General features: G+C 36.8%; 1 protein-coding gene and 1 long non-coding RNA gene across 5 annotated transcripts in view; one reads left to right on the top strand and one right to left on the bottom strand.

Moving 5' to 3' along the window:
* Positions 1–22,702, top strand: part of Snf4agamma (SNF4/AMP-activated protein kinase gamma subunit) — a 92,892-nt gene that overhangs the window by 15,784 nt on the left and 54,406 nt on the right. For all 4 annotated transcript variants that reach the window (XM_021352503.3, XM_021352504.3, XM_038021881.2 and 1 more), the window contains exons 6-8: positions 574–717; positions 1,670–1,801; positions 19,650–19,686. In XM_021352503.3, the coding sequence (XP_021208178.2) occupies positions 574–717; positions 1,670–1,801; positions 19,650–19,686 (313 nt within the window). The remainder of the gene's footprint in view (positions 1–573; positions 718–1,669; positions 1,802–19,649; positions 19,687–22,702) is intronic.
* LOC134199352 (uncharacterized) lies at positions 4,869–5,672 on the bottom strand. The gene is made up of 2 exons (XR_009973806.1): positions 5,124–5,672; positions 4,869–5,038 (listed from the first exon to the last, which is right to left on the bottom strand). It is a non-coding gene; the product is annotated as an uncharacterized LOC134199352 (long non-coding RNA).

The raw sequence follows: 22,702 nt of genomic DNA on the forward strand, positions 1-22,702 counted from the left end.
ATATGTTGAGTACTAGCGGACCCGACAGACGTTGTTCTGTTAATGCACACACAAAAATTCATTCAAGTCGATCCAGCCGCTTACTTTACGTATAGATAAATAACCTAGATACCGACTGCAGCGCCATCTACAGGGCTGATTTGTGAATCTAAGCCATGCAGGGAACCACCCAAACGCATACAAAATAAAAAAATAAACAGTCTCATGACATCAGTAGTTGTGAGATTGTGTATCACTTAAAATATTAGGATTGTTAAATTTTGTATAGTAATGGAACTTTTTTGTAATAAGAATGTTCGTTTGTTTGAATTAAGATTCTTTGTAATTTTATACTTTTTTTTTAAATGATTTAAAAATTGTCTGCTTATTATTATAATCATAAACAAAACTTTAAATGTTCTCATATAATCAAAACGATTTCTATTAAGAACGCTTTAAAAAAGCCGATTCAAAACACGTCCTTTTCACATTTTACTCCTTATGATGATGATTTTTAATTTCTTGTTGTATTTGTAAATTTCGGGATCTACGCGATTTTTAGGTATCCTAACGTGTTGTTTTTTTTTTAAATAGAGTATTACCAAATCATCTGGTGGCTCTTCGACTAAGGAAGTTAAACAAGAACCTTCCAAACCGGAAGCCTCCACGAGCAGCACCACGCCAGTGGTGAAAGTGAGAGACGGATCAGCTCACAAACATGCCGGAAGCGACACAAGGGTATGTAATGTTACTTTACTTCGGTATTTAATTCCTATGTTGGGCACTGGTAACGCGTCTTTTGAGTCAGTACAGATAAAGCATGCTTTAAGCCAAAAAATTAAAAACACAAAATATTTCAAGTGTTTTAGTGTCGGGCAAAGCTTAGCTCCTAAATGTCCTAAGTTCCGTTCTAATAAAGCCGTAATTCTATTGCAATTCAAACTTTGAACAAGCTCTCGACATTGCCTGAATTCACTTATAGTCTATGTAATAATATCGCGAATACAGAAATCATTCGAAAATATTAACTATAAAAAAAAGAAGTCTGAAAATTTTTCCATATATGTTCTTTACTAGAAAGAGTCGACTCGATCAATATTACACTTCATTGTTATTTTTTATAAAATCATTTTATTTATATTTATCAATGTGTTTTTAGTCAATGGGACAATAGTTCTACACAATCGTGCTAGGACTTTGCTGTTTATTTTCGCTGTGACGTAATGGGTTCTGCATCGATTTGTATCGGACAGTTTTTACTAAGACTTTAAGACCTTACTTAATAGGATCATTTCTATAATAAGAACAGTCTTTAGTAATCGCTTAGCTAAACATGAGTCGAGAGTTCATCGACACTGGCCAGCTAAATTTGATATCCGAAAAATTAAAACTATCGTACTTAAAAGGATTTTTTTTCCAACCCCTTCAATTACCAATCCACAAATGTTGTAGTGCCATAATTTTTAATGTGTTCAGCTAGTATCTAAACGAACGAATGTAGAATTAAAATTCGTTACACAAAAAATAATAAATAATACAAAACGTTTTAATATATTAAATGAATTCATAAAAAACTGTACTCACAATCCACGAAAATGTCAAAAAACATAAATCCGTAAAAAATTATAGAATTAACGAGATTTTTTTGTGCATTCGAAGCCATCTTTATGTTCTTTTGTGCTGTGAACAGTATTACCACACATTGACGGCATCGTCGTCCCGACGTCCTAGCGCCATGGCGAAGGTCATGGAAATGTTTCGAGGTCGTTCATCCGTCCCGGGTCAAGCTCCGCCAACGGATGCTGCCGAAAAAAGAAAAGCGGTAAGTACATACACGAGATTCTGATTTCTTTTAAAGAATACAAGAAATGGTCTTTTGAGCTTGCTTGATTTATTAAAATCCTCTTTCGTTTTTTATTATGTTTATTATTAGGTAGGTAGACGAGCTCACAGCCCATCTGGTATTAAGTGGTTACTGGAGCCCATAGACATCTACAACGTAAATGCGCCACCTACCTTGAGATATAAGTTCAAAGGTCTCAGTATAGTTACAACGGCTACCCCACCCTTCAAACCGAAACGCATTACTGCTTCACGGCAGAAATAGGCAGGGTGGTGGTACCTACCCGTGCGGACTCACAAGAGGTCCCACCACCAGTAAAAGCATATTGTTTTAAACATATTAAATTGTAAATCTGTATAGTCTGTGTGTAAGAGCTGATAACACGAACCCTTCATCTTGCTTAGATTGGTAGTACTGTTATGACGTATTTACTACGAATAAACCAAATACCCTCGATTCGTAGGTTTTGAAGAAGAATTGATAACAGTTCTTTGATCCGCACAAATCGGTAACAGTGTCCGAAAGTAAACCAATCATTAGATTCTGTTTGAATGCTACTAGCCTCCACTATTGTAATGTTTTCCATACTGATAGTAAAACGAATTCGCAGGTGGCAATAAGGTAATTCAAAGTACGTCTTATTATGTTAGTATATAGTTTTTGGTGTCACAATTATTAATTACAAAAAAAATAACGGATTGACTAGACCAGTTCAAGGTTTACTAGGTGTATTAACGCAATACCGCCACAAATGTCGAAAGACTACCTTCGCCATACCATGGGGACTCGCCTGAATAATTGTTTGTGCCCACTGGTACCCATCAGAGCAGAGTTTGGCTTTATTATCTGTGCTAGAGGTCCCGCAGTAGTCGAAATTCGACTATAATTAATGAGAATTGTAAGTTTATACACTATTATGATTGTATTTTATACTTCTATAATCACGAATTTCGCCAAGACTACACTATAAAAAATATTAACAAAGGCAAACAATATTTAATCTGTTCTCAATTTGACAACAGACGCCAAGAACAAAAGTTTGACAATAAATAGTATGCATGCGTGTGTGCGTCAAATACATGGTGTGTGTAATGTTTTCTTTATTGATTTAATGTATCTTTTATGCATTATTTAAAAAAAATATTAGCATTGTGCACTTCTTCTCTATATTCTCTATAAGTGTGGAAAATTTCATACTCCTCCGTCCGCGCAATTTTCGTAAATAGGGATACAAAGTTTTTGCTTCACATATTAATATATAGATATCATTTAACTTTTATCCACAAAGCAATCCCAGAGAACGTTTTTGTCACTCATGATCCGGTTCTGGACTTAGTTTCCATACAGGGTACTGCTTGGGTGCTGTAATAAGTCCTTCAAGATTGAGGATAGTTCTCAGTGGTAGACTGCTGCTTAGTCGTAGCCTTGACATGGCTATGAGTGACGATGATTACTCACCATGAGTAGACCGTCAGCCGGTCTGCCTTCAAAAACATTGAATTTTTATTTATTTATTGCTTAGATGGGTGGATGAGCTCACAGCCCATTTGGTGTTAAGCAGTTATTGGAGCCCATAGATATCTACAGCGTAAATGCGCCACCCACCTTGAGATATAAGTTCTAAGGTCTCACTGTAGTTACAACGGCTGTCCTACCCTTCAAACTGAAACACATTACTGCTTCACGGCAGAAATAGGCAGGGCGGTGGTTCCTACCCGCGCGGACTCACAAGTTGTCCTACCACCAGTAAATATCCACCCACATTGAAATATAAATTCTCAATTGTACAGAAAAGAAAAGCTGTTCAATTTTTTTAAATAGCCCTAATTTTTTCGACACTTAAATAGGCGGATTTAGTGGTATCTACCCGCTTCGGCTCACGATAAGCCTTCCCACGAATAGTAGCGGTGATAAGGTTGTATATGAATTTTATTATTATTGGGACAGATACACCGTTTAATTGAAATAAAGGGAACTGAAAATGAAAAAATTAACAATAGGAAAGGAAAGGGGGAAAGGATGAAGGGTCTTTTATGGAAGTTGAATCGTATTGTGTAAATATTGGATAGCGCTCAAAAACGTTGACGTCATTGTATAAAATATTGCGGTTTTATGTAGGTCAGGAATTACAATGCTTGTTTTTTTTTAAATTTTTGAGTCAAAAATATCGGTTAACCACTCGGAAATAGTAGTCTTATCACCTTTACTTTTTACAATATTTTGAATTGCATAGTAATTGGATTCTAAAGAATTATGGTTTATAAAGCACTGTCATCTTCAGGATAGTATAGAAGCAAAAGCCACTGGGCCTTTCTGTAAAATGTTCTTCACATCGTTAGCAATGCAATAGCAATTCGTGTTCCGATTATATAATATTGTGCTCTTGCGAATTGATTTAAGGCTCTCAATTGGTTACATCCGTCGTGTGGTAGAATGTAATAAATTAATAATCTCTTTGCTTGTACTGAATATACTTACTCTCTGTTTAGTACTGTCCAAGAACTAGAAAAATTGGATATAAAATAATGAAGTATTATGCAATGAAGCCTATAAAATAATACATACATTACATACATACATTTTAGAAGTCGTCGTGGCCTAAAGGATAAGACGTCCGGTGCATTCGTATATAGCGATGCAACGGTGTTCGAATCATGCAGGCGGGTACCAATTTTTCTAATGAAATACGAACTTAACAATTGTTCACGATTGACTTACACGGTGAAGGAATAACATCGTGTAATAAAAATCAAACCCGAAAAATTATAATTTGCGTAATTACTGGTGGTAGGACCTCTTGTGAGTCCGCACGGGTAGGTACCACCACTCCACCTATTTCTGCCGTGAAGCAGTAATGCGTTTTGGTTTGAAGGCTGGGGCAGCCGTTGTAACTATACTGAGACCTTAGAACTTATATCTCAAGGTGTGTGGCGCATTTACGTTGTAAATGTCTATGGGTTCCAGTAACCACTTAACACCAGGTGGGCTGTGAGCTCGTCCCCATATCTAGGCAATAAAAAAAAGGAACATAACAATAAATACAAAGTGGTTTTAAATAATTTTATTACAATACCAACAATTTAATTATAATACAAAACAAACAATACGATTTATATACATTATGAAGATTCCTCGTTGAAATTGTAACTTTATCTTGGTGCTATTCACTGCAGGGTGCCATTGTTCCCTCTAAAACACCGGATTCGAGCGCAGCAGCTGTAACAAACAATTCAATGTACGTTGCTACGACTAACTCCGTTGTTCTTATTCTTTAGACCCCGTTATCATAAACAGAACGTACAGTGTTGATAATGCACGTCCCTATACAACGTTAAGAAATAAACAAGACTATAGCGTATCGCATCGTGCGACCGACGCACGGTAATCGCTCATGATAAATCGAGGCTAAATGAATACGGAAAATATTACTTAAACGCCGCGCCGAGAATACGCGCTCGTTTCGACCGAATTAAGCGGACACGATTTAAACGACAAAAGGTGTTAAAAGTGTTAAAGATGTACGAAATATTTTTAAGTAAATGCCGTCTGTATGAATATGAATCTTATATGTTGCGGTAGAGTCGAATAGTTAAAACCAGACACGCGATACACTACGCGTATCTCGGTCCCGTAACAGAAACTAACTTATTGCTTCGGATATCGGTCGCTTGCGTTTTCATATTGCATAATTACAAAACGTCTCGTGACGGCTACGTTATCTCAGCAGCAAAAGAAATGCTTCCATGATCCGACACCGACGTGTATAGGTAAAAACGTTTTTAAGCGCCGCCGAACTATTCGACTGAACACCCGTAACATTTGGAATGTGCTAGTGAACAGTGTGCCATTATGGCGAATTACTTCAGATGGAAAAAGGGAAAAAGAGATGAGGACGTCTTTTATTCGGAGAAACCGCGCAGCAGGTCGTTAGATCCACGTTCTTTGGAAATTAGCGGGATCCGCCTTGTAGCACAACACTATCAGCATCTGCAGCAACAGGTAATGAACACTGTCTTTAGTACCCTTCATCCGTAAATATTGAAGAAATAAAAAATAAAAAAAACCTACTAACTACGTATTGCTTTAAAACAAAAATACCTTTCATTTTGACGCCGAGTCAGTTAAGTTTTAAGAACACTCGTTGGGTCATGTTATCACATAAACCTCGGACTAAATCAGTTTTGGTATGTGTTTTTGTGATAAAAGATATTTTCAATATTTGTACAAAAGAACGTTTGTAGGAGGGAATTGTTTGTGCGGTGCGTTGCTTAGTAAAAACGATGCGTCGTATCGTATGCTTGTGCTAACAAATGATCGAGGTCGCAGTTTTATGATCACTAGGTGGACAGGTCAATTGAAATGATCGTAATATTGAAGACGTTACTTTAAGATTTAGATTGAGCGCGAAGACTATTGTTTGGCCAATCACATGGGTACAATGAGTATTAAGTTATAAGAAAAACAAATTCTGCAGTTCCATTTTTTGCAAACCGAAATTTACTTTTATGCCTTTTACTTGATGTCCCTTAACCCTCTAGATGAGGTTCGTTCGGATACAGTATGTATCCCTTTTGTAGTTTTAATCGGTTTAATAAATCCCTGTCTGATTGGGACAAGTCTACAGAAGTGGTAGATTTGGTATTAGTAGATATTTAGGAATCAGTGGAAGGCTTAAACGAAGATAATCAAGTGATTATATTTCTAATATAACACTACTGCCACTACTAAGAATAGTCACGCTACGATAAGTAGAATAAATATATTATTTACTTTTTTATATGAAAATACTTTTATTGCTATCAATTTATCAGTAGTATAAATATACTTATCGTTATATATAATTTGTTACTTATAGTCTCTTCGGCTATTATTCCGAAGAGGCATTGTTAAAACCTCCAGTTTATTGAGTTAGCATGCTTCCTACCCCGTCTTTGTTCCGAAGTAACATCTTTACCTTATTTATTTACCTAATTTCCTCTTACTTAATTGTTCTTTGAGATTCGAACTATTTATATTGTACGTGTCATATCTGAAAGGCGTAGTAGCAGATATTCCAATGTATATTAGTGGCTGGTGGTATAATTTGTCTTATTTGCCTACCTAAGCTTTTTTTAGTGAAGACGGATCCCTCTGGTCTTATTGAAAGCCCTTTCAATTCAGTAAAATATATTTTTAATTTTCGAACATGTCACATCTCTATCACGGATAATTTTATAAAAGGTATTTTTAGAATCCGCAGAAAATCTTTCTGGCTATGTCGAAAACTCATAAAGACTGGTCGGAGTGATTGCTGCTACCTCATGACATAACCAATTTGTGAATTAATACAAAATTGCAATGTAGCAACTAACAGCATATCCAAGGCGACCCTTAACCCCCTAAATTAATGTATATAGGTAGTCCTAGCCATACATTAGTATGTATGTGTAAAATGTTTCTGAAACTAAAGCGGTAGTAACTGCTACAATGTAATTTAATTTTATCGTTTTAAAGATCGTATTCTGAGGTCTCAAAAGCGAAAGACAGGTGGCTCACGTCCCTCAGGTCACTGGCGACTCGACTCCGGGAGTCCGCTCCTTTTCAATTATACATTTTAAAAATAGTATTAAAATTGGATGCTAATGAATAAAGCTATTTTGCCAGCTAAGTAGACTACCAACTCTATCCGTTCTAGGGAATGGTTAATATCATACCTCAAAACATTTATATTGATGTTTTATTTGTATATCGAACACAGTATTCGTCACTATCATTGTAGAATATAAACGGAATCAGTGCATTTAATGTCGATAAAACGCCTTATATCAATTAAATTGCTTACGATTGCTGGATGCGACTCAGATATTTAACTTAAGTGTTTTCGTACATGCCTGCTTAACCCAAGAAGGGTTGACGTCAGACAGGCGGTCGCTCGTAAAACTCATGCCAAATCCCTATGCAGCATGATAAGAGGGACATGCTGACCCCACATAATGTGGGATAAGGGTCTCAGAAGTTTTCATATTTTCGTACACGCCATAACTTTGATCTTTTTTATTTTAAATCTTTTACTATTGTGTACTGCTGTATAAAAATAAACTCTATCAGCAATTGTGAGATTAACGAAGATTTACAGAAGAAGAAAAAGAATAAGGCTTAAAATTTTCGAAGTCTCATTATGTGATCAATCCTTTGATGTTGTTAAGGGCATGTATGTCGGTTATGTTCAAGTTAAATGTCTACATTAGCTGGTCAAAGAATGTATCGGATCGCATTTCCTTCGAAGTATTCAGCGACACAGTTTCGTTGACGAGAAGGTTAACGAAATGAAAATAATAGGGTGTAATCCGATGAGCTTCAATGCACACAGGATCTATCAAACGCAGCCGTATCCCCCGGACCTGTCGGAGTGACACTAATATGATCTGAAATCTGCATCTCACGATGATAATAATATTAAGAACACGACAATCGTGGAGGAAAGTGTAAAGGATAAATTTTACACAGCGCGGCAGCTTACTTCATAGACCGATATCGCGACGGTCCGTATATTGTTGTTCGGAACCTTTATAACTTGCGTTACTTCTGGAAATGTAATGTCGTTAGCGTGAAACCGGTTTCTGATGAATTTCATGTATTGTTTTCAAAGTTGGTGACCGGTCGATATTGTTTTGAGCAAAGCTACCTACCTCCTTTCCCACGATGGGATTATGTGTAGGTTTTTATGCGCTATAAGCAATAAATGTTTTTAGTTATTAATTCGTGAACTCCGGTCACGCTTCACGGTGACTATCGACAATTGTATGAAAAACATAAATTACTACGAATTGTTCGGGAATCACCTGCCGTACTTTAATTGTATTATCACAGAATTCTTCCCTCGAGTTCCAACAACAATTTCGTTACAATTGGACATGTTTAGGAATGCATCGAGGCCATTTGTTGGATCTTGCTTTTCTTTGTGCAATTCTTCCGAACTATCTCATATCGGTGTGATGGGATTACCATCGCCTATAGATATGACAATGTGAATGTCGCTACTTTCCTTGAGACATGAGGTCTAGGTCTGTATAGTAAAACGGCTACTGTAAAACTGGAGCGCATCATTACTTCGCGACAGAAATCCAGAAAAACAAAAACTCAAACTTTTCAACGCGAACGTCAAACGCGAATAGACATGCAAACCTAAGAAAATAGCTTTTGTACTTTATCTATATGATAAAATGACGAAGTAACAAGTGATTGATTGTGTCGGTCTGAGGATCATGGTTATGTTAGCGCAGCTGTTGTTGTCGACGAAAATTTATACACTCCTTCATTTTACTAATGCTTTAAAGTTTTCAAGTCTTGCGAATGACGGATCAGCAATTTTCATCTCACCCTTCAAATTCATACTAAAATACATTAATAGATTTCCTAACGAGAACAATAATGAGCTGATTTCTTTTCATCTATTCTTTATCAGTTGAGTGATAACTATACATATCTGTAGGATAACAACTTTTTGGTAAATAAATGCAATATTTTTTTCCTTGGGAACCTGACCTCTAAACCAGCGGCTCTCAACCACCGGTATGCTGCAAGCCCCTGTTAAGTGTGTCGCAAGATATAGAAATACGATATTTTTATCTGAGGTGACCCGGAAGAGTTGTATCTCTGTGGTACATGTAACATGTGTGTTGACTGTACTGACTGCAAATTTTGCATGTCAGTTAATAAGAGCAAAAAAAGGTCGAGAACCGCTGCCGGAAATTATAATTTTTAGTTTACTACTGACTATTTGTCATTCTGAATCCGAATTTGGATGATGATACAGTCATTGTACAATATAATAGAAACTTCGAATTCCATTAAGCTGGTTTTTTTTTTTATAATTGCCCGTGTACGCAGACGAACATACGGCCGATCTGATGGTGAGTGGTTACCGTCGCCCGTGGACTTCAGCAATGCCTGGAGCACAGCTAAGCCGCTGCCTACCGTGGGTGGAAACACTTACGTTGTAATTACTTAACTAACTACTTAGGTAGGTCCGGAAAAAGGAAAAATAAAACACATTAAACGATAACTATATTGTTTTTTTTGTTTTGTTTGCTTTTTCACGAGAACCACACGTAGTTCATACAAAAATCAAAGTTTTAAGTAAAGCTGAAATAGATGATTCTATACTCCTATTTTTACAAAATCACAAAAAAGCTATGAAGCTTGACCAAATTGTCCTAACATCGTTATCAGTAGGTATTATTGAAACTACAACATAAACACGAATCGCCCTACTCAGTAGCCTATGTTCTTAGGGGCCTTTGTTCTTCATTAAAATTCTTATTTTCCTCATCCGCAAACATGACCTTTGAACCGAAGCAGTCAAAAATAAAACTGAATATATTAAAAAGTTTCTTGAATAAATTACGTACGTTGTTCACACGAGGAGAATTTAGTTTAAAGATTCATTGTTCACTTATGATTTATTTTGATGATAAGCTAGTGATATTTTGGAATCACGTTGGCTAATTCTGTTCCATTTAAAGAGCCCCTTTGAAAATATCACACGTGAGTGATCCAAGGAGTGAGTGAATGCTTAATTTAATATAAATCAGGACGTATTCTGGTTTACGATAATTTGAGCATTTTAGATTAATTTTCGTAAAGTTATTAGGTATTTGAATGCAATTGAAAATATAAACGCGTTTTTTACTAGCGTAGATAGGTGAGTGACATTCTTCACATCAAGTGACTATCGGTCACAATCTAAGTGCTTCTTGCATTGAGATCCAAAAATGAAAGTCTATTCGTGCTCTGGAATAATGGCTACATCAGACAATTCGGTCCAAATTTGTACTAGTTTTTACCAAAGTTCTTTTCATTAGAGTATTCACCAGGAAGACAGTCGGTTTACAACAAGCTCTTTTTTCCTACATGTTCTAGTAACCTCGCGGGCTGGATCACACTAGATTTACAAAGCGACTAGGTGAGCTCATCAATGGTTGGAGGCGTCCGTATCGAGGTCGGGGTGCAGTTGAAGTACCTCGGCCTCATTCTGGACAGTCGTTGGACCTTCCGTGCTCACTTTCAGAACCTGGTCCCTCGTTTGTTGGGGGTGGCCGGCGCGTTAAGCCGGCTTCTGCCCAACGTGGGGGGGCCTGACCAGGTGACGCGCCGTCTCTATACGCGGGTGGTGCGATCAATGGTCCTATACGGGGCGCCCGTGTGGGGCCAGTCCCTGGCCGTGAGGGTAGCGAAGCTGCTGCAACGGCCGCAACGCACCATCGCGGTCAGGGTCATCCGTGGCTATCGCACCATCTCCTTCGAGGCGGCGTGTGTACTGGCTGGGACGCCGCCTTGGGTCCTGGAGGCGAAGGCGCTCGCCGCTGACTATCAGTGGCGGACTAACCTTCGTGCCCGGGGCGTGGCACGTCCCAGCCCCAGTGTGGTCAGAGCGCGGAGGGCCCAATCTCGGCGGTCCGTGCTGGAGTCATGGTCCAGACGGCTGGCCGATCCTTCGGCTGGTCGTAGGACCGTCGAGGCGATTCGCCCGGTTCTTGTGAATTGGGTGAATCGTGACAGAGGACGCCTCACTTTCCGGCTCACGCAGGTGCTCACTGGGCATGGTTGCTTCGGTGAGTTCCTGCACCGGATCGGAGCCGAGCCGACGGCAGAGTGCCACCATTGTGGTTGCGACTTGGACACGGCGGAGCACACGTTCGTCGCCTGCCCCGCATGGGAGGGGTGGCGCCGTGTCCTCGTCGCAAAAATAGGAAACGACTTGTCGTTGCAGAGTGTTGTGGCATCGATGCTCGGTGACGACGAGTCGTGGAAGGCGATGCTCGACTTCTGCGAGTGCACCATCTCGCAGAAGGAGGCGGCGGGGCGCGTGAGAGACGCACAGGCCCGCCGCCGTCGAGCGGGGCTCAGGGGGGCGGATCTCGACCAAGCCCTGGCCCTCTAAGTGTTTCGGGTCTCCCTCACATGTCGGCCTGGAGACCGGTGAAGGGGGCCTAAGAAGACGACGTGCAAGCTGCTCTGCACGCGTTTTATGCATGAGCATCCGGGTGATGGAAGGCCGGCTATCCTCAACCCACGCTGGTTCTGACCCAGCGGGGTATTCCGTAGGAAAGACCATTCTAACCGGCGCCTTCTAGGCGGGCTTCGGATAGCCTGCCGACTGAGAGGGCTGGTTGTCGTGGCGCCGACGACCGCCAGTCCGGCGTCCCGAGGGGGAGGGTGATGGGAGAGATGTGCTCCGCACTAAACACTTCACTTTCCCCCCCTTGCCTTTTCATGAGTTTTGTCTCATGCGAGGTTTGGACGTTGGTGGTTGAGAGACAGGAGGTTTTAGTCGGTTCGACTCCGACATGCCCCGTCCTCCATCCCCAGTGAAGGGCAGAAGTCCGGCGATTTCCTCCTGAAAAAAAAAAAAAAGAGGTGAGCTCATAGGGCTCTAACCAGAGGACGTTGCCAAAACTAGCCCTAACAAGGACAGTGCTTCGCAGTATTTACCACCGAATCGAAAACGCGACTTACTGACAAGATCCGGCGAGAAACTCAGTAGGCTGTGTCTATGGGTCAGCTTACTCGCCGAACCCTTTGTCGCAGGCGACGGGTTCGACGAGAACGGTGGCCGGTGCTTGAGGTACCTTAAAGCACCGTTAATGAATCTGAAGGGGCCGAAATGACGTGTTTAGGGCGACGTCGACTCTTTACTAGTGAGGCCGCAGAATCGGGTATGTAGTTTTCGGTGGCCACGACAAGAGAGTTTTCGTGTCGTGCCGCCTTCTGAAAGTGGCGCACTGATGCCAACTGAAAATACTTATCGATGGGGTCAAACTTCAGATCATCATTAAGATTCACATTCCTCATGAGCAATGGTGAACGCGCTCTATTTTTAATGTCGATTTGAGCTGCTGTGAGCAAGCTGTGAAATGTTTTTATTATTTTCTTAAAGTGTCAATATGCACAAATTTGATAATTGAGGTATTTTTATATTTAATTAGTAGAACTCAAAATTAAATAAAAAACATATACCTATGTTAAAATGTTTAAAGTGTAAATGTGTTTATGTAACTTTAAAACAATCCAGTTGTTTTCTTCCTCTGTTAGATCAACAATCACATGAACAACTTTGATAACTATGACGCACTGTGAGAACATACGCCTTAAATTTTTTAACAGGAATTAATTTTTTTTTGTCAACTTTAGATTTTTTCTTCAATAGAATTGGTTGGTCTTACCTTATATTCAGTTTATAATAGTCTAGTGTTGTTGCATATTGTAACAAAGAATTTATTTCATTACGAGAATAATGACAGACACGAAAACATCGCTAACGTCATGTAAGCGCCCCACAACCAATGATCACTACGCAAAAACATATATTGACTTAAATTTTCTTGATTGCTCCACAAAATTACCGCTATGGTACCATGCTGATTCCAACTATATTTGAGTTGATTACTCCCATAGCTGTGTTGGCGTAGATTAGTGCTAGTCAGTGGAGCGCGACCTCAAAAATATCGGCGTCAAGAACTGGAAGGAGAAAGCCCTGAACAGAGCAGTCTGGAGAGACATATTGGACCAGGCTAAGGCCCACCCTGGGCTGTAAGGCCTAAGATGATGATGACGAGTGGTAGCAAAAGGTTTCGACAAACAAATTAAGAAGCTTTCGGTGTCCAGTTCGATTAAATTCTTAATGTATCACATGTATTTCGTACCTAGTGACCATTATTAACATGGCGTGACGTCATAATGACGTAGTTTCACACCCTGTAAGTCTCACCACTAAAAACTATTGGGACGTAGTCAACTTTAAATATTTAAAAATGCGTTTTGTTAAATTTTGCCTAATCGGATCAAGAAATATATCGAATCAAGAAATATACAGTATAAGGTTAATGTGTTCAATCTAGCGGGCCTAGTTTCATACAATATCGGCGCTGATGGTATACAAAGGCTCATTGGTTATCTGCGACAGAATCTTTTTATTTTTCGTCATCCTAAATAGGTTCACGGTTGCCGCGTAGCAAGTATCCGATTATCTGGTTATCTTCATATTCATGTTATCATGATTGACGATACTGACATCAAAAACCTTTGTCTGCTACCCAAGATATTTGGAGGATCCTCGTTTATCAGTCATGTTTGTGTAACCTCAGCACGTCTTGTTTATTGTTTCGTGTAGTTTTAAAGAATAATTTTAAAGATAAACAAAAATGGAATCGTTGCAGCACGAATTAAAATTGAAATAGACATTTTCACTTATATGTTATTATTGTTATTTATTAATTAAAGGTATAATAACATCGTACATATCACAAAATGCACAAGACTAAATGAAATGAAAATGATCAGAAGGGATACAGATACAGTAATTGATTTCAATTACTTTATGTTTACTGTGTAATATCAAATATAGTATGATAAATAATAAGTGAAGTCTAGACCAGTAACTGTATTTTCTTAGAAATGTCGCAATTTATAATCTATATAACATTCCATCATTATAAATCTTCAGATTTTTTAAAAATAAGTCTAGTTTTTGCTCTAATTTAATTACTATTATAAGGATACATAACTAAGGAGAAACGGGTTTATTATGGTCCTGGGTGGGTAAACAAAAACTTTTGATTTAAGTTGAAACGTAAATATGTACATAAGTTTATATTTATTACGAATGCTGAATTTAAAACAATAAATATCTCTGAAAATTATGCTATCGAATTCATTTACTTTTCAAATTTTTATAAAATAAAAAGCCAGAGATTAAAATGTTTGGAGCGTGTTTTTTTAACTGTCGTAATTGTTCTAGAACAGCCCCGTCCGCCAGAGACAAATGTTTTAATATCTTTTTTGTTACGGCCGCGCAAAAATAAACCCTCATTCACGATTACGTAACTAACGTCAGAAAAAAACAAATACATTCGATTAGATCTAGTCTGAATAAGACGCCCACGGTGCATTGGTAGTAACGAACACAATATCTGTCATTAATATCATACTGCGCAAGAACAAAGGCATAACGACTACATTGTGGTTATTGAAAAGATGTCCTCAATATCGCTGACCGACAATGTATTTGTTTAGTCTGACCGACCTAAAAATCTCCGAACTTGTAACGAGATATACCTGTATTTTCATATATTCAGCACGATTATTTTTCAAGTGAACTGTAAATCGAGACCCCAGAATTTAAATAAATACATTCCGACACGACCGCTTTGTGTTATGCGCATTGATTGGCATATACTTAAACGATATCTACATAGGTTTTTTTTCATTCGCGTTAAAGGAAAAAATAATATAAACTAGAGGTCCCGCAGTAGTCGATTTTGGACTTTAATTTATTTGGAATTGTAAGTTTGTACACTATTATGTACTATTATATATTTTATAATTCTATAATCACAAATTTCGCCCAGGCTACACTATAAAGAAATATTAATAAAGACAAACAATATTTAATCTATTCTCAACTTGACAACAGACGTCAAGAACAAAAGTTTGACAATAAATAGTATGAATGCGTGTGTGCGTCAAATACATGGTATGTAGTGTGTGTAATGTTTTCTTTATTGATTTAATGTATCATTTATGAATTATTTTAAAAAATATATTAGCATTGTGCACTTCTTCTCTATATTCTCTATAAGTTTGCAAAATTTCATACTCCTTCGACCGCGCAATTTTCGTAAAAAGGGATACAAAGTTTTTGCTTCATGTATTAATATATAGATATAAGTGAAACTACATTTGTGGTCGACTCAGTCGTCAGTGGCCACGAAGAACTGAAAAAAATGAAAACGTCGGAAATATTATAATGCCAATGAAAATGCCAGATGAAACCGTAAAAGTAGTTTTAGTTATGTCTACGACTCGGGTAACCGAAGAAAGTTCTAGATTTATTAAAATCGGCTAACTTCCTATTAAATTGATTTTACCGATAATACTGATGTAGCGGATTAGTGAATAGCAGAAGAAACAATAAAAATAATCGAAATATAATTTGTGATATCAAATTTTATTATTCTCTGCAGAAATTATAAATGTGAAAGTATTAAAGGCGTTTCAATTGAATTATTTATAATAAAAGCAGAATTAAAACTTTAATGTGAATTAAAAACTCATTTCCAACTTCATTTTCTAAGCAACGCTTCCGAGAGCACTCAAAAAGAAGCACTTTCCACAGCTTTGTATTAAATAAAATTGCATAAATTGTACTTTGTAAAACTACATTTCAGAATGTTGCTCCTAATATCTGTGTAGGGGCATAAATTTTTTGCAATTACCTTTTATTATTTGTTGCGGTCATTGCCATCGATAATATATACGTAGAATGCTTGAGAGAAATAGAATAAATCTCATATGAGTTATTAATTATTAAAGGTAGGGTAAATGGTAAGAGATCTCGTGGACGAATCCCCATGCGCTGGACTGATCAGGCGAAAGACCTTACTGAAACTCCACTTAAAGAGTGCGTGCGCCAAGCCTCAATTCGCAAACTATGGAAAACATCAGTCAAGGCTTTAATAAACAAGAATACCACATGACCACGACTGCTCTGCCAAGAGCAACCGGCTATGATGAAGGATACTTTCAACAAGAAGGATCCCACTTAACAAATAACTAGTCAGGTCATAAGTATTGTCACACAGTAAAAACTTTTCTTTTAGAATGCTGGCCACAAAAAAGTTTTTTGAATTCGAATTTCGAATTGTTCATGAAAATAAAAATGTATAGTTTTAGAATTTTACTCATTTTTAAATATGGAGTGGACGCTTAAAGAAGACCGTGTTGCAGTTATTGCGTTGCATCGTTGCGGTTACGCGCCAATTCAAATTTTTAACATACTGAAAAATTTGAATATAACCAAAAGATTCGTTTATCGTACCATCAAACGATACAATGAAGACTCTAGTGTAGATGACAGGTCAAGAAGTGGTCGCCCTCGGTCTGTTAGGACTCCAGCAGTGATAAAACCTGTGAAGGCGCGAATTCAAAGAAATCCCAAACGTAAGCAGAAACTGTTGACCCTTCAGATGGGGTTAAGCAGAACCACGGTGAAAAGGGTGTTAAATGAAGACTTAGGGCTTCGGGCATATCGAAGAAAAACAGGACATCGTTTGAATGCTCGTCTAATGGACCTGAGACTGAAGAGATACCGCGCTTTGTTGAAGCGGTACGCGGGAAAAATATATCGGGAAATTCTTTTTTCGGATGAAAAAATTTTTACCGTAGAAGAGAGCTACAACAAACAAAATGATAAGGTGTACGCACACAGTAGTGAAGAAGCGAGCAACCGTATTCCGCGTGTCCAACGAGGTCATTTTCCATCCTCGCTCATGGTATGGTTGGGAGTTTCTTATTGGGGCTTAACAGAGGTACATTTTTGTGAGAAAGGTGTAAAAACGAATGCGGTTGTGTATCAAAATACAGTCCTGACGAACCTTGTGGAACCTGTTTCTCATACCATGTTCAATAACAGGCACTGGGTATTCCAACAAGATTCGGCGCCAGCTCATAGAGCGAAGAGCACACAAGACTGGTTGGCGGCGCGTGAAATCGACTTCATCCGGCACGAAGACTGGCCCTCCTCCAGTCCAGATTTGAATCCGTTAGATTACAAGATATGGCAACACTTGGAGGAAAAGGCGTGCTCAAAGCCTCATCCCGATTTGGAGTCACTCAAGACATCCTTGATTAAGGCAGCCGCCGATATTGACATGGACCTCGTTCGTGCTGCGATAGACGACTGGCCGCGCAGATTGAAGGCCTGTATTCAAAATCACGGAGGTCATTTTGAATAAACTTTAGTGTCATAAGAATTTATGTTTTGTTAAGTTCATTTTGGTATATGAATGGTTACATAATGACTAAACTTGTTTCAATTATTTTACATTAAACATGTGACAGAATGTATGTATGTATGTATTCATCTCTCTCGCGGATTTAGTATTCGAATTTCTATACCTTTGACATTAATACTAGTTCTTTAATAAAATAAAATTAACTGTATAGTTACCCTTAAAACTGTCTGTAACTTGAATTGTAAACTGTATCTTCAGTGCACATTATCGTATTTATTGGTTTTATGAAAAAAGCTTATTCTATCAGTAATACAGATGACGTTAACTTTTCTGTCTTTTATATAAATACATGATATTCATATGAGCCTAAATTTGTAAACAGATTTATTTTTCACGGCACAGCCAATTTTAAAGTAGTTTGACTGTTTCATTCGAATTGATTTACAAAGGTAACAAGATTGAATGAATTTAAAAGCACATATAAAATACTCGTATTGGGCATACGCTCAGATGTGGTAGTATTATAGATTCTGTGGTTATAATAAATAATTTATTCCAAGTCGTGACTCATTCTTGTATTTTTAATTTGCACGGTCATGTATGACTACATTATTTTTCGTCACATATGGCCGCTATTTTAAAAAGTTTCTTGGTTTTATCATTATCCTATTTTGATATAGATATTTGGGCTATTAGACAAAAAAAATTATTGAAATTGTAATTATTTCACTATAACTAATTAAATTAGTACCGCTAATTGTTGACATAATTGGATAGGTTTATCCATAGATTTTTTTTCTAACGGTAAACCTGTGTGTATGCTAGGTTATTTGTTTTACCTGAATCAACTGGAACAATCCTACTTTTTTGTCTTTACTGGTGGTGCTAGCCCAATAGTCAAAATTCGACTATACTTATTTATAGTCAGGAGTTTGAACATTATTATGGTTCTATTGTCTATAATCACAGATTTCGCCAAGGCTACATACACTATGGACAAATGAAATTAAGGACAAACAAGATTAATCAATTCTCAACCTGAACGCAGACTTTAACAATAAACAAAAGAGTATATATGCGTGTGTGTGTCAAATACATACAATGTATACATACAAATACATTATTATACTGATTTAATGTATTTTTATTTGCAGAATTTGAAGAAAATATTATGATTATACATACACTTCTTCTCTATATTCTCTATAAGTGTGGGAAATTTCATACTTCGGCCGCGCAATTTTTCGTAAAATGGGGTACAATTTTTTTTCTTCACGTATTAAAATATAGATAATTGTATAATAACAAAGTATACATTTTAATTACTTTATTCGTTTTTTAAATTAACGAAAATGGATGTTCACCGAAGGCGAAAAAAATAGAAATGGAAATAATTCGTGGTCGTTAAGAAAGAAAATAATGATCCGTTAAATAAAAACTTTGAAATAATTCTTTGACACATTTGATTTGCGTGAAACAATGAAAAGTTATTCGCCTATAATGTAGAATATATTTTAAGTCGAAAAACATAAAACTAGACTAAAACTTCAATTTAAATCAGCCGAGTATTATGATGCTATTTGAAAAGGCTTAGATTATTAACCCGTAACTTGTTAATGCATTGAACAGGAAATGAGAAATTGGGTGCGTAGATATTCTTCCATGCTCCTGAGCTTGAGAGAGTCGAGGAGTAATTAGGCATTCTGTGATCGAGCATGTTTTATTCTTTAGTTTAAAATCTTTTTATACAATTATTTTAGCTGACAATATGCTGTTTCTAAGCTTAACAATATGAACATGGATTATTTTAAGTTTATCACCACAAAAAGTTGACAATCCCCTATGCTGGAAAACCAATAGATGCTTCTTAATAAAGCCTATTTTCGGACTTCGCTCAAAAGTTAGTTACACCTACAAAACGATTTCCGTCGTAACATGATTTTCAATTTTTAAATCCTTCATGCCTCCTACTAAAATTGAACTTTGTAGACGTTAAAGCTTTTGAACTTTTGTTCTTATAACTTTTAAATGACATTCTTGTTTATTTGTTACAGAGGGCATTGGCTCAGCAACAACACTACGCTACAGCGGGTAAGTCTTGTGTTCTTAACCGACTTAAAAAAAGGGGATGTTCTCAATTGATGGTTTTTTATTTGTGCTAGCTCAGAACTTTTTTGTAGGTGAACCGATTTTGATGATTCTTCACACTTTCTACAGGTGCGTTAAGGGTTGGTTTTTTGAAAAAAACTTTAGTCAAATGCACTTATTTATCCATATTTCTTAGGAGTCATTGGACTAACGGTCTCAATTGTGTTATGAATTTTTGTTCGTTTCGAAAATATTGACTCATGAGTATAAAAGTAGGTGAAAACATTTTCTTCAAAAGTAATAATAAAAGATGGATAGCTATTCTTTCTCGACTCTCTAAAAGAGTTCAAACATTTTCTTATTTAGTTTGATAAGGTTGAATAGGTTTTCCTAATCATATTCCTTATTAAATTTCTACATTCTCTTTTCTATTTTTATCATTTTCTTAGAATTATTAGATGTTTTTTTAATATTCGTTGTCAGTAACGGCGCTATGACTTCATTTGGTCAACTTTTTTTTTTGCGCAATTTCCATTATCTGCTGCCTAACCTTAAATACTGATATTATTTCTAAGTTTGAGTAAAGTGTGTGAAGACTCTTCAACAAGTATCTTCTAATCCAGTTCTTTTGCTTAAAATATAAAAAAAGCTCATTTGATCTCTGCGTTATTGCGATAGGTGTGTACATACATTCCAAAATAAAAATTAAGCCTTTGTTTTCAAAGCTTGTAGCTGTGATTGGAATAAACGATATAAATGATTCATTAATAAAATAATGAAATATATTCGAAACGTAGCCAAATGTGTCGATTAGTAACGTAAAACTTACGTTATGTATAGACTTATTGTAGATGCCTATTTTTACGGCTATGAGAATTGAACATCATAAAGTATATCTTTATAATAATCTAATATTATATCAGCTATCTCAATTAATAATAATGAAAATTAAACAGAATGTTAGTAGTACCTACTATCCTGTTTGTTTTTGCTGCAAAATAATATATTCTGTTTCGTACAACTAACAGTAAAAGATGAATCCAATGCATTTGGGACTTCGACCTCTTGTCACAAGGTGGCATTCACGTTGTAGCGTCATTATGTTATCGATTTCATAAAATTTTCGCTATTTGACTTAAACGACATTTTGTTTAATACCCGATATTTATCTTTGTAATTAAAAGTGCGATTTATTTAGTACTAGCATCAAAAGTTCGATATTTTTAATTGAACTTTAATTAAGTTTACTTCATTGTAATAACTGAAGAAGTTTTTTTGTTTTTTTTTTCCAAATTAAAACCTTAAATGGAAGAGCCACGTTTGCGACGAAGGGCTCGGCGAGTAAATTAACCCACGGACACAGCCCACTGAGTTTCCCGCCGGATCTTCTCAGTGGGTCGCGTTTCTGATCAGTAGTAGGTTAGGTAGATTCTGTGAAGCACTGCTCTTGCTAGGGTTCATGTTAGTAACGACGTCAGGTTTGAGCCCCGTGAGCTCACTTACTTGTGAGGGTTACGCTGAAATGGCCTCTCAAGGCCATCAGCTTAGGTAGAAAAAAAAACCTCTACGGTAAAGTTGCAAAAATGTCACTTAAACCAAATAGCCTTTCACCTCTCTTTATATCCTATATTATTTCGACCGCGAAGCAGTAATGAGTTTCGGTTTGAAGGGTGGGATAGTCGTTCTATCATAGAGCTGAAACTCAGACCTCACGTCTCAAGATAGGTGGAGGCATTTACGTTGTTGATTTCTATGGGCTACGGTATCCACTGAACACCAGATAGACCGTGGACTTGGTCATCCGTTTAAGCAATAACAGAAAGTTATTTTTTTCTAGTCATTAAATAATTCAAGTCTAGCTTCTAGTCATTTAATTTCTTGAACCAATTTCTTGTCCCTATTTAAATTACGAAGCTCTTAAAGAGCTTTGAGTTCAAACTTGATCCTTCTAACAATTCAAACGTTGCTTAACAGAAAAAGAAAACTTTTTAGTGCCTGCTGGTTAGCGGTTTTACCACCCTAATAATTACTTAATTATCCGTTGGTCCCTCCTTGATTTACAATGTGCTTTGAATGAACTATAAACGTAAACAATTTGGATACAAAACTTGGCCTTAAGTTAAAAATATTTTCAGATTAGAATATACATGTGAAAAATTATTTTAATGTATTAATTGTGTAAACAGTAACACCGCATATCACTAACCCACGTTTATTACACATTTTATCCTGAAGAAACACTAAAGTAACAAAATTAAATAATTCATGCAAGTTCGTTCCTCGCTTTCCCGCTAGAAAGTCACGACAGGTTCTAAACCCAAATATCTTGGTTTTTTTATCCTGGCTGTATATAATAGACAGACTATTGTCCATTAAAATTTGTTAATTAACTTCATAATTTGAAAGATGGTTATGCGACATCGCGTTTTAATATCGCAAATTCACATACTAATATATATTCGGTTCTGATTATTGCAAAGGCTATCGGCGCGGCGTCGGCCCTAACTTAATTGTTTTCTGATTTCATAAACCTTAAACATGTAATTAGGTTAATAGCATTTATTACATTAGAAAAATCATAAAAATGGATCGTCTTATAAATTATCGTCATGTTATGTAAATTCTAAGCAATAAACTATTTTCCTGAATTCAGACACGGTATTTCCAATTTTTTTTAAATGCTTAAATAGTAAATTTTCGCGATGAAATTTAGACAGCTTTGAATTCGTGTTTTTATACATGAAAGTTTGTTTTATTATTAAACTTTTTGTTTAAACGAGTTATTAATTATATAAAAAGTGATTTGTTAAGTGTAGCATTGACTTGTAAACGATGATAAATATAGTAATTTATATTGCGAATACAAACTTATTTTATTTCTGTGGCGTGTATACAAATAGCTTATCGGCTACTAATATGACCTATTAATCGACAATAACAGCTTTATTTCTCAAGAATTTCCTCTATACTTACTTGGCTCCGTATCAAATTTTCTGGCTATATATTATGGAGCAGTATA

This window comes from Bombyx mori, chromosome 1 (genome assembly GCF_030269925.1).
Source record: "Bombyx mori chromosome 1, ASM3026992v2".
Lineage (NCBI taxonomy): Eukaryota > Metazoa > Arthropoda > Insecta > Lepidoptera > Bombycidae > Bombyx > Bombyx mori.